Source organism: Drosophila nasuta, chromosome 3, assembly GCF_023558535.2.
Source record: "Drosophila nasuta strain 15112-1781.00 chromosome 3, ASM2355853v1, whole genome shotgun sequence".
NCBI classification, from domain to species: Eukaryota; Metazoa; Arthropoda; class Insecta; order Diptera; family Drosophilidae; genus Drosophila; species Drosophila nasuta.
The window spans coordinates 37,399,998-37,424,390 of NC_083457.1; the positions used below are offsets into that span (position 1 = coordinate 37,399,998).

Below are 24,393 nucleotides of genomic sequence, written 5' to 3' on the forward strand. Positions count from 1 at the left end.
AGTCAAATTCGGACCGCTGTAAGAATGCCTTTTTATTTTTTAGATATAAGGACTAAATTAATTTACAAAATATATTAATATTGGCACGTTTTTTTTAATTTTCTTTTTATAGTTAGATCTTTTAGATTTTAAAATTTGTAAGAATGAATGGTTGGTATATAAAATCCCGTCAGCGCCACAAAAAAAGCCGCACTTTTAAGGGTTACGAATTTTTAACTTTCAGGGCATGTGGTTTCATTATATGATTGCGGATTCGCCCAATTTTTTTTTAACAAATTAATTGATGGTATGTTAATAAAAGTGCATACCAATTTTTATTTTAAATTTGCGTTTAATATTAAAAAAAGGTTGTTTTTGGTTTCACCCTAGTTTTAAAGACTTTTCACTATTTTGGCAAACTTAAGGAAAAAAAATCATAAAAGTTATAATAATGAAAAAATTCAACGAAAACTATTTTTTTTTCCAATTGAACACCTTACTAACTATAAAAAAATTTAAATCTAGGCAATTTAACATTAGACATATTTTTTTTAATTTAGCTTAATACTTAGAAATGCCGCCTTTGGCCTTAATTACAGAATTATTTCACCCTATTGGGCATAAAATCGTAAATGGAACACAAATATTTCTTCGTTATATCGTGTATCCATACTTTTTCTATAATATGTTTTAGCTCCTCTATAGTTTTGGGCTTTCGCTTTCTTATTTTGGCACCCATATAGGCCCCAACATTCTCGATTGGACTAAGGTCTGGGCTGTTTTCTGGCCAATCTAAGGACTTATTAATGCCCAATTTCCTCCTGACTGTATAGTAAGATTATGTTCTCTGTATTTTTATAAATATAATTTCAGAATTATTCTTAGAATGGAACACCTATCTGTACAATTCAGTTAAGATGCATTATTATTTTTATATATTCAACTTAAAAAGAACAAGTATGCATACAGAATATATTGTATATATTAACATAATATTTAAACCCACTAAGGAATGTGCGTATTTTAATGTCCATTTATCAAAGTCAATGGGCATTATCGAAAAACAAAATAGATATACGATCATTTGTGTTGATAAAGAATAGCATCGTTGTGTTGAAGGCGGCATAATGCCGTATGCATTTTACCCAAGAGTTACGACCTTTGGAGATTTGAATAAATATGCATCTTGTTATGCGTAAGACAAAAGCTTAAGCTCAAGTGAAGCTGAACTACTACCACAAGTGTACTAATGCCGTGAGAAGCGATGGTAAAACTCGGTCAGATCATATTTGAAATGCGTAAATTAATAATTCCGCGTCATAAAACCGAATAAAAATAATATGCATATTAGTTTGTGCTTAGAGAGCTCTAGCTCGTCGTAGGTGTAGGTCACTGCTCCAACAGAAGATGCGAGTATATAAGCTTCGTTTTTGGATTTCGAAATCAGTATCATCTGCAACCGCGAATTGAGCTTAACGAGCTGCTTGAGCTACTTAATTCCCCAATCAAAAATGTGCAAGATTGTATGTGTGAAAATGATTTGCTTGTTTTCAATTAAATTTATTAACTAAATCCTTATATTATAGAGCCTTATCGTTGCTGCACTTTGCCTTGTGGCGTGCTGCTATGCTGCTGACGAATCGGACGCTGTTGTCACCAAGTATACATCTCAAATTAATGAGGATGGCACGTATGGCTATGATTATGGAACCTCTAACAATATCCAGGGCCAAGAATCTGGAGTTGGTGGCGCTTATGCTCAGGGATCTTATTCCTACATTGCTCCTGATGGACAGCCCATTCAAATCGAGTATACAGCTGATCAGAACGGTTACCAACCCAAGGGTGATCATTTGCCAACACCTCCTCCAATTCCCGATTACATTCTGAGGGCTTTGGAATACATCGAGACCCATCCCTTCCCAAGAATTCAGCTGAAGAAATAAGCACACATTTATGTGAAGAAACCGCTGTACCTGTTGTTAGCTTAATTTAGTAAAATGTTGACTATTGTGTAATACTTTCTTTAGTAAATGTTGAATATTTTTTTAATACTATAGTTTTTTTTTTATTTTCATATTTATTTTATTTACTTTAATAAGTCCGATAAGGAATTATTGAACTTTAATCGGAAAGCAGTTTCATATAGATAGATGTATTTTGTTATTAATGGGAATCACAATCTTTTCAATAGAATTCGAATGCACTGTCAAGGTTAGTTATTGTTGCTAATCATAAATAAAAATATAACAATATGCAGCTCGAATGCAGTTAAATTTTCTATGCCTTTTTTACGTTTTCAACTATTGAAATCCAATGTCAATGTCAGCTTCCTTATTATTATTTTAATCGATTTACCATAAGAAAGAAGTGCATTGTAACAAAGATTTACGTAAGTTGATGTAATCTAAAGAAATTAAATATAGCTTGAATAACTTCCCAAGCACTGATTCAAAGTCTTCTCAAAAGGTTCATAACTAAAATATTCATATTCAAATACTTTTCGTTTGTGCAAATTTCGAAACTGATTAATAAAGACATAAATAAGAATTTAAACACTCTTAACACAATGGCTATCTACCTTACTTTGATAATGAATATTGTTGTGTGCCTGCATTCTATGTGAAGGCATTGGAGTTGCCAACATAAAATACTTTATTCGCAGTGACAATCACGGCTGCTGTTGCTGTTTGCTGGTCATTGTATTGAACGGGTGCCATTCAGCTGTTACCAGTTTTTTGATGTTAATGAAATGCAAAAAGCGAGTGTTAGAGTCGCAGCGTGGACTCGGACAATCGACTTAAGCGTTAAATGGTAAATATTTTGCGTGTCACAGTCAATTTTTGTCAAGAGTGTAAATGCTTTGCCGGCAGGGGTTACACGAAGCCTTTCATTTAGCTGCTGTAAACTGTTTAAAACTCACAGCTCATGCACAAGGGGTGGAACATAAACTGTGTCCCAAGTTAGGGGTGGCAGTAGTGCTGAATTTGTTCACTTTAATCAAAAGTTAGCGAACTACTTTTTAATTCCAATTCGAAGGAAACATAAATAAGACTTTACTGGATATTCCCAAAATATCTACTGTGACTACTTAAATCACAAGGATTAAGTTCGTTTGTTATGCCTTTTGTGCATAAATGATTATAAATATCTCAATGTTCAGTGTCTCGAACATTCATGAATGCAGATTCATGAATTAGTCACTAACGAATGCTAATATCCGCATTAGTTATCAGATAGCTTAGTAATTGTCTTATTACTATTGATTTAGTATAATGTAGCATACTTTTAGGCGCAATGAGTAAATAATATACCATAGCAATTTATTTCCACTCAAATATTTGCATCTAAAGTTTCTAATGTACAAAATTTCTGTGTTGCCTACACATTTTAAGTAATATGAAATTGTTGATTTGCATTTAAGCATTTCTGCTGATACTTATGTTAAGTTAATTCTAATTCCTCTTTAGATAAAGATTTAAGAAATATGGTGTTCCTTTATAAAGTTGTAACCCAAACATGGAACCCGTCCGATATCCGCCATCATGACACAGAAGACAGTGCAATGTTATCGCCCGGCCCCAAATGCGGGGGAGAATTATCAATGCAACACATCTTAGATACCTGCCCGCAACTTATTAACACGAGGATCCGCCTATTTGGCCAAATGCAACCCACCTCTCTTCTTACCATACCTACTCACAATAATGTTACTAATTAAATTCCTAGAGATCAACAACTTATTAAACAACATATAAATTAACTGTCGAGTCGGTGGCCTTAGTTGCTAGCACTCCCTTCTTTTAGTTATTATATTATTATGTATAATAATTAACATGTAAATAAATATAAAGTTGTAATAATTTATAGAGTTATTTTCTGGCCAACATATTATGTTTTATGAGGTATGTTAATTGAATCTTTTCCAAATTTCTGTTAATATTGTATCCTTTTATAATATGTATGTAGATTGAAAATTAATAATTTTCAAAAATAACAGAGTATTAAATATTTCCTTTCCAAGCTAAATCTGAGACGAAAATTCCCTCCACCGGAATAATTTCGTCGGTATAAGCGGTTTGTCGCTAAAAGCGGAGACGTACTAAGCGGAGGCTCTTTCTTATAAGGTTGTATGGGGACCAACCAAGCCATCGACTTTTCGTCGCAATAACCGGACGGACACTATAAGCGGAGTCGTTATAACCGGATTCTACTGTATAAGAAATGTAGTTACATCTGTGCATCATATCTTATTCGCTCTAATTTGGAATACACTGCTTTGTATGTATCTATTGCTCGTAATCGAAAACTGCTTGCAAGAGGCACAAATGCTTAATATTTTTGATGGTCAAAATGTTCTTTTGCCAGTCAAGTATGTTTTAATATTAATTAATAGCTAAGAGTTAGGTGTTTATATATGAAGGAGAATAATTTGTATTTGTTATAGATCACCATGTTGCGACTGGAATTCCAAAAGTACAAAACATGATCATATATATATATTTTAAATCACGTTCGTTTATTTAAAAACATACTAACAAAGCTTTTAGATTCTCAATAATTGTAACTAAGAGTGAGTGTCAACGTTTAACCGAAAATGCGCTTCTGACCGCGGCCCGCAGCAGGCCTGCTGAACTGCTGTTGTTGCTGTTGGGGTTCATCGTACTGTGGGTGAGTGCGAATGTATTCCAGAGAGCGGAGGATGTAGTCTGGGATTGGTGGTGGAGTGGGCAGATGGGCACCCTGTGGCTGGTAGCCATTCTCATCGGCAACGTAGGTGGTCTGGATCAGCTGACCTTCTGGGGAGTAGTAAGCGTTTGAGCCGCTCACAGAGTAGCCTGCATATCCTGACTCCTGGCCAGTGATGCCATTGGAGGTATCGTATCTGTACTGATATTGGCCATCGGGCTGGATGTCAAGGAACTGCGAGCCAGTGGCATAAGCATCTTCGGCAGTAGCTGCGACGCAGGCAATCAAGGCGGAAACGAGGATCTATGGCGGGAGTGGATTATGATTGGATTTGGATTTGGATATGGACTTTTCTCAGTTACTTACGAAACGGAACATCTTTGGGCTGTTTGTGTCTGTTGTGACTTCAACTGATACACTAGATGATGTGCTGACTATGTTGACGATTGCAAGCGATTTTATAGTAAAAAATCGCCGTGTCTCGGATTCGATATTCTCAACAAAAACAACAAATAAAACCTGATCGCTTCAACAAGTTCAGGAAATTAATCTAAATAACCATAACAATAAAAGCAGCCAATAGCCCACATTGACCAAACCGGAGAATGTGTGTACGCATCAAGAGCGGCTTCGGCTTCAGCTTCAGTTTCAGTTTCAGCAGCGGCGTCATCGCCATCCGCTGTGAGTGGGTTTGCCCGAGAGTCGTCACCTCAACAAGCGCCAAGCTGAAAGCAAAAGCATCGCCCCATGCAGCAATGTCAATGTCGAGCCAGTCTCTCAGTCTCTCCTCTAGTTTGTCTGGCTTGAGTTGCGGGCTAGGGAAAGGGTCCGGGGTATGAACCCGGCACACCCAAATAAAATGAATTTGACTAAATTAATGTTGCCTCTGTGTATCTGTGTGTATGCGTGTGTGTGTATCGCAATAAATATTTAGCATAATTTATGGTTTCACTAGACTGGCGCATGCTACGCTACAGTTTTTTTTGGCTCTTGGCTTTACTTTCGCATTTGCATTGGACAAGAAATGTTAATTCACTTTTGTACTATGCCGGAGAGGCGCTAAATGTGTGCGCTTAACAAATTGCTTGATAACATTGAGATAATTTAATAGTCCAAAATGAGATATCAAAACAGGATTTAACTGTCTGTCGTTTGTCGTTTGTCGTCTGCCGACAGGCCCGAAAATCTTTCTATGTATTAATCATTAATCATGGACAAACTGATTCTGCTTAGCTGTTAACTTAATGAATTTGCTCATTAAAATTTATATGCTCGCATGTTTATTTTTTTAGGCCAATTTTTATAGCACCTTCTTGATTCGATTCGATTATTTAGATATAATAAATTTAACACCCGCGGTCGTATGTTTGGAGCCGCTAAAGAATATTTAAAATACTCGCAAGAGAAGAAAAAATGATTTAATATGCTAATGGAATTTTTTATTTTCGCTATAGTCATTCAATACTGCTTACTTAAGCTAATGACAGAAGCAGACAGACTCCATGGCAACTACAATGATAATAATAACAAAAGCTGAACTTATGCAAATCAAATTTAAGCTCGCAAACTAGTTTATGAATGATGGAGTGTCTTCTGTTTTGACTATGATTTTTAATATTCCGATTAGCGTGACACATATTAAAATGCATAGCAGTTTTTTGGGGGCTGCTTCAGTTCACACTGATTCTGATGGCATCCAATTAGTGGCTGACAAATGATGAATCGAATCCGATATGCATGAGATTGCCAACAAATTGGGAAGATCTACTGGACTGCATTCCATTTCTGAATTTTTAATTAGTTCTCCAAACAGAGGAAATTACTTATGACACACACAAGAGAGTTTATACTTAATATATGATAATGAGACTACTCAATTTAAATACAATTTATTCCGTACAAAGATGTCTAGATTTTTTTGTAGTTTTCGTGATGCCCGAATATTCCTTTTGAAGCTGAATCAATATTGAATGATATACAGGTGTGCATTAACTATCGATCTTTGACATTTTGTTCAGAATGTTGGACAAACTAGTTTGATTTCCGCATCAAGCTACAAGCTGCAATAAAGACTTACCTCATCTAAGATTTTATGGAGATGCGAACTATAAAGAAAACTATCCCAGCACACGCAACATTTTACAATGTGCCGAAATTTGCATGCTAATTAAAACTATCGACGACTCGTCGTTAAATTGTATAGAGTATTCTAATTTGGTAAAACTTATTCAATTGAGAATTCAGCTTTATATGGCAGATGTAAGCATCATAAACTTGGACAGATTCACTTAAGAATGTTCGACCATATCCGCTACACATTTTGCCAAATACAAAGCACGTATGTGACTATTCCACACATTTATTCATTAACTCGCGATTGATGTCTGTCAGTGGTTTCGTGCTGTAATCCAGCAACATGATATTATCTCAGCATCCAATCACAGCATCACCACACCGCAAATTGTCTTCTACCATTTTCGGCAGTCTTTGATTTGTGTGTGCTAATTGTTTTCACTAATTTGCAATACTAAAATTTCTTTGCATTAGTAATTTAATATGTTTATTTGTTGAGAACTACAAGTTCAAATATTATTAATCATATGCATGGGGAGAGAGGCCGTAAATAACACTTCGTGTATTTTTTTGTGTGATGGATTTTATCCTAATATTGATACCTTAACATAAACATGTTATATAACATGTTATTTAAACTTAACTTTAAATTGTAAAATCAGTTTCCCTTCTAAGTAAATTCTTTAAGGAAATATGAGACGTTGCTCGGGTTATAATAAAACGAATAAGAAAACTAAAATTGGCTGTACTTGAATGTGAAATATTTGCTACAAATTTGTGGTGCATAAAAAAATCACAAGAAAAGAAAGAAAAAGTTGATTGTGTAATATGAAAAATGTTATACTATGCGTATACTTGATGTGCAAGCAGTGCTTCTGTGAGTTATCTAAAAGTCGATTAAATTTCTGCGTTGTTAAACATATTTTGAGTTGTAATCGGAGCAGAGAATGCTCTTCAACTTATAATTATTTTTTATAAAATTAACAATTGCAGATAATTGGCAAAATGAATGCTAAATATTTACGATTATAACATATCTTGCAAAACTTAATTTCAATGTGTTTTTATTATTAATATTTAATTTGCCGTAACAAATTAATTTTGATTAAGTTAAAGAAAGAAAACGAGTATTAATGGAATGTGTTTTTTTTTATTTGCAGGCAGCTTAAAAATTAGCCGGTAGATATGAAGACATTTTGCAGTTAGCATTGATGCTTGCAAAATGCATTAATTAACAAAGAAAAACTGATGATCTTTTGTGACTGGAATGAGCGTGGCTACTTAAAAGTGTCTACGGGCCAAACGCTGCTCCTCCTGATGGGGATGTGTGCGAATATATTCCAGGGAGCGCAGGATAGCTGCTGGGATTGGTGGTGGAGTGGGCAAATGGGCACCCGATGGATGGTAACCGTCAGCATCAGCAGTGTAAGTCAACTGCACCAACTGGCCATCGGGTGCGTAGTAGGCTGATGAACCGCTGGCGTATTGGCCACCAACACCTTGCTCCTGCTGTGCGATGCCATTGGAGGTCTGGAACTGATAGCTATAGCTGCCATCCTCGTTGACATCGGACTTGAAGTCACGTGTCTCGGCTGCCGCATCGAAGGAATCGGGTCTCGCCTGGGCAACGGCCAAAAGTGCAACGGTCAAGATGAACTATGTTAATCGAGAATGAATTGAGATTAAAATCAAGTTCTTTTTGCTTTGCGATTTTATGTTGAATACTCACGAATTTCATGGTGTGGTTTTGGTGTGTGTACTTCTTGTCTCTTTGAAGTCGATGCGAGAATGAATGCTGTTGAGATGAAGTGCCAGGGCATTTATAGTCAGCTTGCCAATTACCACAACCAATATACAACAACGTCAGCGACAACGACAACTTTTATGGTTTTTAGCATTGAACCTGAACTGCGTTCGAAAGACTTCCATATCGGCACCGTCATTGTCGGCCCATTCACAGATATGCACACATACCGTTACACACATGCAGACCTACATCGTACATCGTAAGTATGTAAATAAATTCATCTGTCTGCTCTGTCGGCTGGTGCTAAAAGCCTTTGTGCAGTGGGAATTAGAGTGCGCCGTTAATGTTAAAAAAATATATACAAGAGATGTCATTGAATAAGCCTAGGAGTTTAAAGAACATATCTATAAAAGTGAAATCATTGACTTTTTTAATTCATTTAAATTTAATAATCAAAAAATTACCCAAAAGTCAACAAATAACCAAGAAAATATGAATAATGTATATTATATATGTTTTTTGTCATAGAATATGAAATAAATAATTTTATTTTATTTTAATAAAAAAAAAAGCATTCAATAGCATTGATTTGAATAACTTTGAACATTTGAAAAAATAAACGAATCATAAGAAAACTGTATTGAAAGACAACAGGAAGCAATTAAGTTTTGTTTTTAATATTATTTCAGTAATTTTTGTTGTTTAATAAAATTTATAAATTGAAAAAAATATGGAACAAGGTAATAAGTATATATTTGCCTTAAGTGATGATATCATATATATAATAATTATAGAATTTCTTACCGCACTATATAAATGTTTATAACAAATTAAATACTAGTGTTCTAAAGTAATTTTCAGAACTTTAATACTATACACATTTCTATATAAGATCGAGAAATATTCTTTCATTTCATGAATAAGCAATTCTTATATTAATTAGATTATCATATGCTTTAATTTATTTTATAATATTTTGTCCCATCGTGCGAAAATGAGCCAATAAATTGGTTGCCGCCTTGCCCTTGCCTTAATTTTTGCCAATTTTTTTCGACGCCGGTTTTCCAGTTTGAGTTCAGTTTAATTTTTTTTTGCCAACACATGGTGGTAGATGCCACCATATCTATGTATGAGAAATACAATTTGAGTAATTATTCATTAGCACCTTCCAAATATGAGTTGACAGCCTTATATGAAATAGTGGAGTTACGACTTTTGATTTTAGCTCTTTCTACTTCCTTAGTATTCATTATATTCGTATCTGCATGTATTAAATCAATATCAAGCAACAGAAAATACCCAAAAATAAATTATAAATCATGTGCAAATGTCGATGATAAATGACTGAAGAAACTGAAAAAGTCGATTAAAGATCAACGGCACACTTATTTGCAGTATGTGCCATGTGCAGTTGCCCCGTAAAGTTGAGCTATTATTCAAATACTCTACTTTAAACATCATTAAATCTTTTAGTACAACTATCTATACACCCATCTTTAAGCATTACAAGCATGCAGGGTATAAAGATCAGAAAGCCAGTCACAAAAGCCAAAAGTTCATGCCGTATAACATGTGCTCTTTTTTTTTATCAACTTCGAGGCAGATGAACGACCTTGCCACAGCGTGTGTCGGCTTCTGACTGGCCAAAAATAACATGAAATGAGCTGGGCAGCTTTGTCTTTGACTTGTTGTCTGATAAGGATACTAGTGATGGGAGCAGCTTGCGCGTGTCACGACTGGACACTCACGAAGTGTCACGAAGTCTTATTAAACTATAATTTACACGTTAGTACCTGAACCAGAAAGTATCCTTTATTAAGTTAATTTATTGCCTGCACTAAATGTGAGACAATATATTTTATTCCCTCTCATATTTACAACCTTGACCATTGCTGTTTAAATAAAATCAGCTCATTATTTCCCCCACTCATAACCGAATAAAACAAATAATTCAATTTGCTGTCGTTTTTGTGCGCAATATTAATGACTGTAAACTGGGCCAAATCATTTGTAAATGGCTATTTAATTGCAATTTGTTATCGTATTCATGAATGAAATACTACATCAGATAAAATCAATTGTGCTGAGCCTTGTTCAGTTATTTCTTGGACAAAACGCCTCTTGGCGTGAAACACACAGTGTTGCATCGCTAACGCGAATGAACCGGTAAAGGCAAAGCAACAAAAAAATAAGCACCAGCAACATGCTGTGCCATTTATAAGATTTGTGAATGCTTTTTATAAATATTCGTGGTACATGGGCGAGAGGTATTCGCAGTTTCAAGACCGACAGGCTAACTGACCGTATTCCAGCTGGGTTTGCCTTCCACATAATCTTCATCGTCTCTCGTTTTTTTTTTGTGCTTTGTTTTCATTGCCTTTTGTCGGAACCGGCTGTTCGCTCCGAATTGGAATTGCGTTGAGCGTCGTTGCCTGCGCTTCGTTGACTTTAAATGAAAGAAAAACTTGTTACGATTCTCAGGTACTTTCTTGCCTAAGTGCCTTCCGCTGGAGCTAAAACTGAAGCTGGAGCTGGAGCTGGACCTGGGCAGCCTTTTGGTGCATTGCCCGTTGGTGCGTCCATTAAGGCATCAATCTATCTTTGGGCCGCATTAAGCTCCCTTGACAACCAGTACTTGCTACACATTCGATGCTGGCGAAAAACGCACTCGTATACATCGTACTATAATTGACCTAAATATTGTTGCTGCGGCTGCGACAAGTCCGGCCCAAGGTCAGGCAAACTACATGTGCTCATGTGAAGCTGCAATCATATCAGTTTTGTGTTTTATTTAATGGTCTCTCGCACACTGGGAATTTGCTACTTTCAATTCATGCCTCTGCATGCGTCTCATTTTTTTGGTTGGGAATTACTACTCGATCATTTGAATATTTGAATTTAAAGTGATTTGCTCTGATCCACATTTAGTCAGTTTTGTTGCATGTATTAAAAACCAATTAATTAAATATGCGATCGGCTTTGCGTGTAGTCCATTTATTCAACTCCCCCCTCCACTGCGTTGTCGTCACCATGCAACGCTAATCGGTCATCAAGCAGTCTCAACCAAAAAGTCTGCAAGCAGTCCATTGATGTAACTTTAACGGTGAGGTCGACTGCTTTGGCTTTCACAGCAGGGGGAATGAGATTAGTGCGTGGGCTTATTATTGTATGGTAGCTGCACAAGCTTCATTCACACACACACACACACGCACACAATGTCAACTACTTTCAAATCGTACAACAACAATAGCAATAAAGGCATTCTACCGTTGACCTTCAGTTTGCTAGACAAGCCCCAAAAAAGTTCGAGTTTAATTGTCATTTGTCGCACCTTTCTTATTTGTCTTTTCTTTTGAAAACTCTAACTTGTTCCTGTTGCTGTTTACTATTTGAAATTAGTTTATTTCATACCCTAAGAGGGGATCGCTTGACATTAAATAGTAAAAGGCAACATAAGGATTATATGCTACTAAGGGTATTCATCTTTATTTAATCCGCTAAAGCTTAGATATTTCTTTAAATTTGTTCATTAAAATTTTTGCTATATGATTAAAACTATTTTAGATTCAGTTAGGCTTAATTTTCTTCTCATAAATATTGTCTTTTCTCTTCAAGAGTATTTACTTTTCGGTATTTATTTTCTATCTTGTTTTCAAAGTTATTTATAACATCAAAATTATGCAAACGTTTGTTTATAATCTCCTACTGTATTGCCCTCCATTGTATCTCGACAGCGCAAAAGCATCGCCATCGAGATAACCAGTTGGTTTTGTTTTTACTGAATTTTGACTGAACCGCTCCTGTTGAAAGTAGAGACAGCGGCTAAGACAATCAACTTAAATAAATAAGCTGGTGTCTTTTGACTAGTCAAATAAAAGATTGTAATATTAATTGATTCGTTTCATGGCCGAATCAATAAAAAACTGTGAACTAATCAATATCAAATCGTAGTATCTTATGTTACGTACATATATGATGAATGCATGCGAGTCTGCTCGATATATTTCACTTTCTAATTTGTATAACAGGTTGTTAAGTGGCATGATATGAACTTGTGAACATTTATTTAAAAGTGCTCGAGGAAAAGGAGATGCAATTGATATCAAATAGGATCAATTGGTTTCATAATTTACTTATCGAATTACCAAGTCATAATATTTACATATGATACTCGCATTTAAATGGAGGCAACGAGCCGTAAAAACTGTTATTTGATATTTCAGAAAGAGTTACAAACAAAACCAAATAGTAAACATATGGGTTGGGGGAACATGTTATGGCTGACGAAGCTCGAATTGTTATTAGCCACAATTTGCATAGACCGAAAATAGCAAATATGCTCAATATGCATATTGATATATGTGAGATGTGCTCACATTATAAATGCATACAAAAAGTTGGGCAAATAAAAAAGTTATTTATGAACTGACTATTATAGATATGATCAAAACTGGAGTAACTTGAGCAGCCGATGATATCGTCGAGAGTTTAGCTCATTTAACATTTGGAATGTGCTGGGATTTAATTTTTTGGTAAACGGGTAGTTCAAGAGTTGCATGGTTAGATGGATAGACAGATGCCCCGACCGTAATTAATGAATTAACACCAACACTTAATTACTTTAATGGGCACAACGATGCGCAGAGCTTGTACCTGTGGCGTCTCTCTTGAACCCCGAAGCGATTTACCCAATCGAGAGAGATGAGATGAGTTGAGATGGGTATATCGTATGTTCCCTTCCCCCCTCTCGGGTCAAAGTGTTGCGTACGGTTTTAGCTTTGGCTTTTGGCTATTCGAATTTTCGGTTTCGGTTTTGGTTTTGGATTTAATTTCATTTTCGTTTGCTGCTGGCAGCAGCAGAGTGAGAAAGCGAATCCATTCATTACTGCTAAATCGCAATGGAAATTATTGTTGATTAGCTAAAAGCTGAGCTGTGATAATTGGGTTGCAACCGTTTTTAGCTCGTGGCAACTGTGTATGTTGTTGGCTATATGTCAGCGTAACCCATCATCATCATCATCATCATCTTCTTCAGCTTAATGATAGTTTTCTTACTTTCATTTGAATGGGGGGGTCGTCACAGTACATCATTTTGGAGATAGTATATAAAACTCGGGTCGAGGCAACGTCAGACATCAAACACAGCTTAGCTCTTAGGGGTTTAGCAACACCACAAATCCAATAACCAAATCTCACGCACAACCCAAGCAAGGCAAAAATGTCTCAATTCGTAAGTAGGATGAATCACTTTTGTTGAACTGAACTGAAACTCTTACTGCTATTTGCAATTCCTTGGACAGCAACTCGTCGCCGTACTTGCAACTGCTGCCTGCCTCATGTGCAGCCTGGCTGTGGCACAGCCTGTGCCCTCAGATTCAGCCGATGCTCATGCCGAGATACGCAGCTACGAGAATGAACTGAAGCAGGACGACAACAGCTACAAGTATCAGTTCGAGACAAGCAATGGCATTGCACAGCAGGAGCAGGGTGTGGGTGGATATTATGCCAGCGGCTCTTCGCAGTATTATGCACCAGAGGGTCAACTGATTCAATTGACATACACCGCCGATGAGAATGGCTTCCAACCGCAGGGTGAACATCTGCCCACGCCGCATCCCATTCCCGAGGCGATTCTCAAGTCTCTCGAATGGAATCGCAATCATCCCGAGGAGGAGCAAGAGGAGGCTCATTACCATGCCGCTCATGAGCATTCTGCTCATGCTGCTCATGGTGGTCACCACCAGCATGGCGACCAGTATCTGCAGGTGCCCGCTTCAGCGCCAGCGGCTCCCTCTGGTCTGCCATATGAGCGCAAGATTTAAATTAGTCGACAGCAAGTTTGCCTCGCATTACACTCATCCTCTTTGAGGGAGTGTGTGTGGTCTGAGCAAACATGTTGCATGTCCAACTTGTAGTTTAAGTCTTCGCTCTCTCACTCACATCTCCATCATCTTGTGTTCCCTCATGTTCGAGTGCCTCTGTGTGTCCCGTGTGTGTTCCTTTGCATGACCAACGCAACAAACATCAGCAAACAATCGTCAGCAACAACAGCAGCAGAAGATGGGCTGAAGCTTCAGCTGAAACTGATGGATGCCAACACTCCTACTCAATGCCACATGCCTTGACACACACACACATAGAGAGACACACACTCGAATACACATCAACATTGTACATACACATGCACGTGTCTGCTCCTGGGCGCTGTGTCCTTTGGTCCTTTGTCGGCTCGCTGACGTTGACATTTATTGCCAGAGATAATAATAATGTAATAAAAGCAAAAAAAATACAATTTAATATTGTTGTTTATACTATGTACAAATGGCGTTGCTTTTACCAGTCTCCTCGCATCATTCCAGACTCAACTTCCATATGGCCATGGTCCTTCAGTCTCCTCCATTTGACTCCCACTCGACCAAATTGGCAAAGTCTGAACGCGCAGCTGTCTCTTTGCCATAAATCGCGTGTCTCTCTCTCCCGCACTCTTGATAGAAGTGCCATAGTAAGTAGATGCTTCTACGTAAATCTGCATTTCTTTATTGGGCAAATTAAATTAAAAATTAATAAATTCGTTAATGCTGTCATTGTCATTGTTTGCTATCGCTGTCTCGACTCTCAATGCTGTTGTTGTTGTTGTCGCTCTTGCTTTTGCTGTTGATGTTGATGTTTGCGGTTGCTGTATGCAAATTAGCAATATTTGTAGCTTCATTTGACTTGATTGACTCGTTTCCGATACGCAGACACGTGTTGCAATATTGAACTTGCAACGGCTTTAATTTTTGTCTGTATTTTTTGATTTAATTAACTTATTGTTTGTTGCTGCTATCGATGTTGTTGTTATTTACATGTTTTGCAGTGTTTGAAGCAACATTTTTTATGATCAAGATTGGCTCATAACCTATTTTGGTTACGGGAGAGCATCTGGGTTAATTCGCTATAGCATCACTTTTGCAAACTCTCTATTTTTATATTAGAGAGATACTATATTTTAATTATTTTTAGTTCGGAATTTAAGTTGTCAATCTATACCTCTTTCAGAAATTTTAAATACATGTTATAAATTGTAAAATATATTGTATTCATTATTTTTTAATATTTTTTTTTTAAACTTAACCGAATATACAAAATTATAAATATGACAACAATGGATGTTACAATAAATAAAATTTTAAACTATTTTCTTATAGGGAACATAAAAAATTGGTAAATAAAATTAATAAATTCTTGAATTCAGACTTGTATTTTAAATTGACTTTCTTTTGTATAACTGAAATATGTTAAGTTAAATATTAAAATATATATTTGAATATAAATAACATTTTAGTGAGTAGCTTAAAGCATTTTTCAACTTTAAATTGCAGGTGAGTGTATCGCATAGTTACCTCTCGGCTCTCTGCTACGCTATCACTGCTCTTGGAGTCGTGTTGCCAAATAGGCCGCATATCTAGGTTACTCAGTCGCATGGCCAATTTGCATACTGTGTTGTGTGTGGTGTTTATTGTCAATATCAAGGGGAGAGAGATAGAGACTTGTGGACTTTCGATTGCTATAAATAATGTAGGGAGTCGCCAGACTGATCACACATTGAAGTCAACAGCCAAAGACAACATTACCAATCACCATCAACATGTTCAAGCTGGTAAGTTTGCCTTACAAAAACATCATATCGACAACCATTGGATTAACACTGAATTGGACTTTTGCTTTTGGTCACAGCTCCTGATTGCACCTCTTTTGGCTTGCGTCCTCGCTGCTCCTCCCCTAGGATCCGATGCTGTCATTGAGAAGTTCGTTTCCGCATCGGATGAGAATGGATATGGCTTCCAATATGCGCTAAGCGATGGCTCCCACTTCTCCGAGGAGGGACAAGGCGGCAACTATGCCCATGGCACCTTCGGTTACATTTCCCCTGAGGGCATTCCCTTCGCTCTCACTTACACTGCCGACGCCACCGGCTATCATCCTCAGTCCGATGCTCTGCCCACTCCTCCCCCAATCCCAGAGGCCATTCTGAGGAGCATCCGTTACATTGAGGAGCATCCCACACCTGAGGAGTTGGCTGATCGTGAGGTGCGCAAGACTCAGCTTTAAGCTAATCATTGTTGCTCATTAGTCGTAGGCTTTATTTAGTGTATAAAATAATTAATTCATTTCATGTTTACATACAAATTGTCACACATCTCGTAAGCGAGAGAGTCTCTACACAAGAAGTGACTCGTCTTGCCAATAAATTGTTTCGATTTAATCGTGCTAATTGGAGTTGATTTCACGCCAATTCCATGCGAATTGTGCAAAACTTAATTAGTGTGTTATTAACGGTCGAGAAGCGACTAAGACACCAACAGAGTGCCATTGATAAAGCCTTGCCTTGTCTGTCTCAATGTTGAGTACTGAGTTAAGCTCCGGCTGGCAACAACTTACAATGGAGGCATTGTGTTAAATTTGCTGCATTATAGAGATATGGCTAACGCTGCTATTACATTCCACTTTGCGGTAACAGCTAATTAGGTTTTGCGGTAAGCCTAATCTAAGGGCAGCACACAAATGCACATTACTGTAGTTGTTATTAAACTCACTTATGCAAGAATGTCATGTTATTATGTAGAAGGGGGTAGAGGTTAACATAAATGTAAATCAATATACTGCTATTCTAAATATGCGCTCAAATAAGCACAAATTGGCTGAGTGAATTGATAAGCTTAACTTGATGTCATTGTAAGCAGTGCATATCAGTTGTTGGCATTGCACTGCTTGCTAAATGTGAACTGCTTACACGTGAATTAAAATGCTGTAAAACGCTTATAATCATTTATAGACTGAATCTTTTCAGTAATGGTCCATGACATAAACTACAACAAAAAAAGAAGCTAACAGTTATCATCTTTGATATTTGTATTTGCCAAATAAAATATTATTTGCCTATTTCTGTTAAGGCAAAATGCCACTTTCAATAAGTAAAATTCCCCTCCAATCCTGGCAGTAATAATATTTAAGGTCAGTCTCGCCCTGCGGCTGACATCAATGCCGCTGATATTACAGACTTGGGTTACTTAAGTCGACCATAAAGTTGCCTTACCGCCAATGCTCCTCATGACCTTAGGGCCGCTGCCTACGCGTACCATGTACAATTAGGTTAAAGCCAGAAATCGTTGTTAACAATACCAACACTCGATGCATATACGGTGAGTGAAACGTGGGATTTACTTGGAACCTAAGCAAATTGAAATTCATTAAGAACATAACGACTGGCTACCACACACGCAAATTCTCACACACACGCACAGAGACACACACCGACACGCAGACAATTATTGGAGCTGGAGGCAGCCATTGAAGCGGTGCGAACGTGAAACAAACTCATATCAATTAGACATGCTCTGTGGCGGATATGAGTAGTTAATTAAAAAGATTAAGGCACATGATGAAATTAAGTACATACGAGCACCTACACGCACACTCACACACGCAAGTATATTAGTATGCTAGTGTGTGTGTGTGTGAGGACTCAAGCTCAAGCTCAATTTCAATTGAGCGAGGCAACCCACACATGAAATATTCAACAATAAATATGTATATTTATATATGCAGTATTTGTGTAGATGATTTATGCATAAATCTGCCTGATTCCTGCATAAATATTGCGCGCTCTATTGTCAACACTTATGCAAATCGCCTGAAAAACGAAATTAAATATAAACAGAGGTCCTCTTTAAAACGACTTACTCGTCCTGCGTGTACTCGCTGCCGGGATGCTGTTGCCGATGCCGTTGCTGTGATGCTGGGTCCTTGTCATTTGACTACCTGGCAAAACAAAGCCTGCTGTGTAATCAAAAACTTGTATTTAACATTTTATTTCAAACTTGATAAACGCTTTGTGGAAATGCGGTCCCTATTTACTCATCGCTGCTCGGTGGGTGTACGTTCTCTCTCTCTCTATCTCTCTGGCGTTCTCCCTTCTCGACTTGTCGACTCGACCCCCTAATTTGCTATGCTGGGTTTGCTGTTTATTACCGTGTGTTGTTGTTGTTGTTGCTGTTGCGGAGGTATCTGGTCTGCATGTTGCTGAGAAGGATGTTTATACATTTTCAAATATATAAACAGCAACGCGTTTGCTCTCCGTTCTTTTCTCTTATTTGTACAAAAACATGAAACAGTTGTCAAAACAATGTCTATTCTCTAACATTCCGTTTCGAGCAAAAAAAAAAACCTTTTACAAATGATGTAGTCTGTTTTTTTAATCAGAACTGCGAGCAAGAATTTTAAATGTGTGCGCTCAATTGTTTGTTTTACAAATATTAACTGACCGTTTTAAGAGTTGCTCAATATAAACTTTGACAGTCCAATTGATTGAGTTGTCTTTAAGAGCACATAATTTAATATTAAACTTTAGTTGATCAATTGATTTTCAAATATCCTCTTTCACATACAGAAAAATTCAAGCCAAACTTTTGATTTTCTTGGTACTTGCAGCAAAGTTTTTGTGCTATCAATTCTTGGAAACTCATATTCGCTCTCTGGCGAAAAATGCCTTGAATTCAATTGAGATTTTCATTAGATTAACTTGAAAGTTATTTATTCATAGACTTCAAGTTCGACTCAATAGTTCAAATAGTTCTTGGGCAATGAAAATCGAAAAATTACTGACTCGAATTGCCATTTTTCTCTCTCTGTGTATGTTTTTATTGGCATTTCATTTGGAGAGCAATAAAGCCTATAAACAGCAAATTTAATGTTATGGCAGCAGGCAACAAAAAATTAGTTAGAAAGAAACTATACCAATTGTCACTTCTGTTCTTATTTGTGCACAGTTTAACCGACTATGGCACATTCATTTTGCCTACCTTTTTTCTGGACAACACAACAAAAACAGGCAGAGAGCTAAAGCTGTTTCTGTTTCTGTTCCTGTTGCTGGAGATAAAGGGAGGTTGAGTGGGTTGGGATGTTGAGTTGAAATTGCAGAAATAACCCCTTGTGACAGCTCTAATGCAAACAGGGTCTCTGACTCTTCTCTCTCACACTCAAGTGGGCAACATTTATATTTGCCAACATACATACAGAGGAGTCCCAAATGTTCATATTAAACAACAACCAAAAAAAAAAGAAAACCAACGAAAAAATGGCTTTGTTTTGTTACTCTTCCCGAATTCCGGCTCAAGGTTTGGGTTCGGTTACGAAGTGCCAGTCAGCGGTGGGAGTTTAGGAGAATCGAGTGTTTTTTTCTGGGCGGTGTTGGGTGTCGGAGGTACACGGTTACGGTATGTGTCACGTAGCCGGAAAAATATGCGAACGAATGGTCGAAAATGACAACAACACTACTCGAAAGTAGGCAGCAAAATATGTTAGTCCAAAAAAGTAGAAAAAAAAACGAAAACAACAAGCATTTCAATTAAGCTAAAAGTGGATGTCGCAGTGGAGAAAGTAGTTGAATGTGGGCGGGGGAAACAGGCGGTCTAGGATTCCATTTAAAGTACGGCAAATGCTGTGAATAGTGAACACTTCGCAGCAACAAACAGCTATTCAGCATTTTAGTTTTCAATTTTGGGATGCAATCGCTTTGAGTCCGCAGTCTGCACGGAAATGCGCTGGCCGTATTAATAACAATAGTGTCTGCCAATGGCGATGGCGATGACAGTCAATAGACGACGGACGGCGACGAAATGAAAAATAATCTCAAACAATAATTGCTATAGAAAAGTTTTTGGCTAGCAAGCAACGTTGGCGGAGGGACCATTTGCCAGCTGCCAGCTGGTAGAGGAGCGAGCGCAGGGAGCAGCGTAGAGAAAAGCGCAGACAAACGAAACCAATTTATTTTAAAGTAAAAATCAATAGCCAAGAGCCAGCAGCAATGGACAGAGCTTCCATCCATTAAAAAAACCGAGCTCTTCCCCACCTCTCGAGCGAACCTCGTAGAGTCATGACACACACACACACACACACACAGAGAGACTGCCGAAAAGTGCGAATGTGCGAATGTGGCCATAATAACTTGGCCATGTGAAGATGCCGCTTAGCCATGCACATCGTGACTTGGCCTCAAGTCTCCTGGCCGTTAACAACCTGTGACCAGTGCGTTGGTACTCATAAATATGATGGTGAAATATGCATTTGACATGCGATGATGGAATTCAATAATGCTCAGTTCGAAGGCGTTTCCGGCTCGCTGAACGTTTCCTTTTCCCTCCGCATTAAATTATGCTTATTTCCCAGTTAATTCCGACTGCAGTCACTATCGTCACTTTTTTTTCGGAAAGTGCTTCAGCTGATTACCTCGGCATGCGAGTGCAACTTGAGTGTGCTTGGCATAAAAGTAAGTAAAGTAAGTAGTAAAAGTGCGTGGAGTATGTGCACTTTTGTTTGGCTTTGTTATAGCCGGCGCATTTACCCATTTGATGTACACAAAATGGCACTCACACACACACGTATACTTTTCGCATATAAACTTATTTAGTTTCATTTAAAACTTTCACTGCATGCAGATTACTTCCGCAGCAACAGCAGCCCATTAACAGCACGCGCGTACGCTAACAGAGCTATGTTAAGAGTTAACAGAGCGCCTGTTAAGCGGCAACATGCCGCTGCTGTCCGTGCTGATGACTTCAGTTTGCATCCGTTTGTTGTGCGTTGAAGGTCGTGGTCGTTGTTGTTGGTGCGGGGCCAGTGTTGCCGAGCTCCTCTGACATTAACAACTACGGAAAGACGTCCTGTTTCGTTTGTTTGCTGTTGTCGTACGTAAATATTAATGTTTGATAAGCTCGCGTCCTGTTTGGCTATCTGCTTGACTCTCTACTCGCCATAACTCTCGCGTTCTCTCTGTCTATGTGTGTGTGTGTGTGTATGTGTACTTTATTTGTGTACGCTCTCTTGTGTGTGTGCGTGTGTGAAACTACATTAAAAAGTTCACACACAAATTGCATTATATCCGCACTGCGATATATTGGCGCGCTTTTCTTTCTCCGTTTATTTTTTTTGTTATTTTTTTGTTAACTCGAGCTGCTTTGCGCCAGGCCACAAAGAACATAAAGTATGCATGTTCGAGTACGCGTATGTGGGCGAATACGTGTGCATATATTTTTTACTTACTTCAAATAAGTTTCGGGGCATTTATCGCACTCGTTGTTGTTGCTCTTGTTGTTGTTGTTGCTGTTGAACACTTTGTATAAGGATAAAGTGGCGCACTCGGGATTTGCACACGTCCATACATATACTACGTATACGTAATATACGTATGTGGCCTGGCTCGTTTATTAAAAAAAATGCAGAAGAAATTTCCATTAAAATTCGTGACGGCTGTGGAAGCGATTTGGTCCGGTTCTTAAGGCCACTTGAAGTCGATTGCTTGGATTTCAGATTTGCTAAGCGGAGGGCGTCCTTTTCACCTGTGCCTGAGTCTGGCTTGCGTTGGGTTTGTTGAAGGTGACGGCAAATTAGTTAAAAGCAGTCTGATTTACAGCAAGTTTAGTCGCATTAAGGCATTAAGCCCCGAGGCCACAGTCACGAGAGTGCGAGAACCTCGTCCTGATGGTAATGTTGATGGCGATGATGCTGATGCTGATGCTAAAAGTTCGAGCCGTGTTAGCATATTGGTAATGTGATTTTCGTAGCACTTTTGTTCACGCCCGGCGACACATGTTGTGGTTCACACACCGAGACACACACACAAACACACACACACAGAAAGAGAGAGCGAGAGGCGAGTTAAAGGAATGCCCGGCGGTGATATTTACATTGGCCCGAACCTTGTTTGGGGGGTATAAACGCTTAGTGGCTGCCAAGTTTTGCTGCTGCAACTTTATTGCCGAGAGACACTCGCACATACATATGTATGTATACGACGACACTCACATATATATTCACACATCTACATACATATTTGAAATGGTCTTCAAGTCAGCCCTCAAACTAATAATGACCTTAAACTGTACCGCCGGGCACTTAACTTTTGCTATCGGCCATTGGCCAGCCACTAAGCCACTTTAATCGATAACGACCAATGCCAACAGTTGGCCTGTGCATACATAATGTATGTATACATACATACATATTGTACATACATATACATATGTATTCTGTGCATACTTCGACATACATATGTAAATATTTGATGTCTTTTGGGCAAGTTGAGCCGTGACTTGGCTGACGTTGACTTCACGCTTGATTTGCCGCTAAGCCTGCCACATTTCACTTGTAGGCTTTTCGCCCGCACCATGACAGTCAACAGTCGACATTCGACAGTCGACATAGTCCAGGCAACCAGTTCAGCCCATTCCCTGTCCGGTCGTTGTCATTACGTTGATGATGACAGAACCGAAACTGAGGCTGAAGCTGAAATGTGACTGAAAGTCGCTCTGCGATGCGCACTTTTGCTATACAGTTTTGCCCATTAAATCTGGATAGCTTTCAATCCATCTGAATCAGCAGCAGCAGCTAAACGAACGAGTCAAGTGCTCGTTGCGGTTTCATTTAATTAAAACAAATTGTGCCGGCCCTTATTGGCCTGCCTCTCAACAACAACAGCCACAACAACAACAAATTGTTATTTCATTAGTTTCCATTACTCTTGATGCGACCCACGCATATTGCTCGCTGCGTTATTAACAAAAAGTGGGACGTGAACTTTACTTTACCTGCTCTGATCCAACGCAACGCTGGCAACGCTAGTAACGCATTTTCTACGCTTCATAATTTTCACTTTTCAATTTTATTGGCTTTTAATTAATGCAAAATTGTTTCGGGATTATGAATATTTGTTATTATCTTCATTTAATTTGATTAAAAAAACGTTTTACAGGCTTTGAGTATAAAATTTGATCTCTGCTTAAATGTGAATATAATCGGGATTATGAACAGCTGCAGTTGCACTTAGTTCGCAGAAGTCAATCAGCAATCAGTAATTCAGACTTTAAGCCTGTAAACTGTTAGCTAACCAGCGATTGAGTTAGTCTTTAATTCAATTAATCTACCAGTCTGTTACTACTCTATCAGCCAGTCAATCAGTTCTTCAGACTTAAAAAAGAGCCAGTTAGTTACTCTGTTAGTTAAAGGACGAGCCACTCAGTCTATCATTCAGTTAGAGTACCACTCGGTTTATCAGTTAGTGAGTAAATCAGTTATTCAGGCTATAAACCATCTACTCTGTTAATAGAGAATCTACCACTCAGTCCATCAGTCTGTCAATCAGTAATACAGGCTTTTATTCTGTTGGTTACTCTGTTAGTTAAAGGACGAGTCAGACAGTCTATCTTTCAGTTAGTCTACCACTTAGTCTATCCGTTAGTCAGCCAATCAGTTAGCCGCATCTAGCAAAGCAGAAAACTGCTGCTGCTTTTGTGGCTTTCATTTCAATTGTCAAGCGTTAGCTATCAAGTCGAGCTTTGTCGCTTGTCGCCTGTTGTCTGTCGCCCGTTGTTTGTTTGTTCGTTTATTCGTTTGTTCATTTGAGTGCCTGGGCAATTGTTGAATGCTCTGCAGGTAATGGTATCTATAGTATCGCTGTGGGTGGGCGGGGGACGAAATCGGCTGCCATTCAACACTTTGGCACAGCAGGAACAACAACAGCAGCAGCCACAAACAGTTGCCAGCTGCATTCAGTTCATTGACTGACTCTTTGCATTACCTCCACATCGTCTTTTATATCCTCGAACAATGCACATCAAACCATTTGATACGCTTAAGAATACATATACACGGAGTGTGTGTGTGTATTGGAATGTGTGTGTTTGTATGTGAAGCATTCACTGTCACCCCTTATCATTGAATGCCATTGACTGGTAGCAGCTCCAGTGGTTATTGGTTATTGATATTAAATCTGATTATCCTTCGCTAAGCATTCCCTCTGCCAAGTTAGGCTATCGCCTTTGCATGTGCACCCAAGTGTGCGCCAGCTGAAAGATGTGTGCCTCCTGTGT

At 38.2% G+C, this 24,393-nt stretch overlaps 6 protein-coding genes across 7 annotated transcripts in view; 4 read left to right on the forward strand and 2 right to left on the reverse strand.

Annotated features, from left to right (window-relative positions):
* Positions 1-1,369: 1,369 nt before the first annotated feature.
* LOC132793319 (pupal cuticle protein Edg-78E-like) lies at positions 1,370-2,031 on the forward strand. Its single transcript, XM_060803130.1, has 2 exons — positions 1,370-1,502; positions 1,566-2,031. Exons 1-2 carry the CDS (start codon positions 1,491-1,493, stop codon positions 1,923-1,925), a joined length of 372 nt encoding a protein of 123 aa, XP_060659113.1. The 5' UTR covers positions 1,370-1,490; the 3' UTR covers positions 1,926-2,031.
* A 2,439-nt stretch (positions 2,032-4,470) lies between these two features.
* On the reverse strand, positions 4,471-5,084 carry LOC132791276 (pupal cuticle protein Edg-78E-like). The gene is made up of 2 exons (XM_060800133.1): positions 5,035-5,084; positions 4,471-4,971 (listed from the first exon to the last, which is right to left on the reverse strand). The coding sequence occupies exons 1-2, from the start codon at positions 5,044-5,046 to the stop codon at positions 4,567-4,569; spliced, it is 417 nt and encodes a 138-aa protein (XP_060656116.1). The 5' UTR covers positions 5,047-5,084; the 3' UTR covers positions 4,471-4,566.
* A 2,773-nt stretch (positions 5,085-7,857) lies between these two features.
* LOC132791637 (pupal cuticle protein Edg-78E-like) lies at positions 7,858-8,576 on the reverse strand. The gene is made up of 2 exons (XM_060800646.1): positions 8,471-8,576; positions 7,858-8,397 (listed from the first exon to the last, which is right to left on the reverse strand). The coding sequence occupies exons 1-2, from the start codon at positions 8,477-8,479 to the stop codon at positions 8,023-8,025; spliced, it is 384 nt and encodes a 127-aa protein (XP_060656629.1). The 5' UTR covers positions 8,480-8,576; the 3' UTR covers positions 7,858-8,022.
* A 5,077-nt stretch (positions 8,577-13,653) lies between these two features.
* Positions 13,654-14,310, forward strand: LOC132788216 (pupal cuticle protein Edg-78E). The gene is made up of 2 exons (XM_060795549.1): positions 13,654-13,718; positions 13,789-14,310. The coding sequence occupies exons 1-2, from the start codon at positions 13,707-13,709 to the stop codon at positions 14,308-14,310; spliced, it is 534 nt and encodes a 177-aa protein (XP_060651532.1). The 5' UTR covers positions 13,654-13,706.
* Positions 14,311-16,017: 1,707 nt separating this feature from the next.
* On the forward strand, positions 16,018-16,606 carry LOC132793294 (larval cuticle protein 4). Its single transcript, XM_060803089.1, has 2 exons — positions 16,018-16,127; positions 16,205-16,606. Exons 1-2 carry the CDS (start codon positions 16,116-16,118, stop codon positions 16,577-16,579), a joined length of 387 nt encoding a protein of 128 aa, XP_060659072.1. The 5' UTR covers positions 16,018-16,115; the 3' UTR covers positions 16,580-16,606.
* Positions 16,607-21,111: 4,505 nt separating this feature from the next.
* Positions 21,112-24,393, forward strand: part of LOC132791864 (GTP-binding protein Rhes) — a 45,613-nt gene continuing 42,331 nt past the window's right edge. For both annotated transcript variants that reach the window (XM_060800965.1, XM_060800966.1), the window contains exon 1: positions 21,112-21,213. The gene's annotated coding sequence lies outside the window, so the exon portion shown is untranslated. The remainder of the gene's footprint in view (positions 21,214-24,393) is intronic.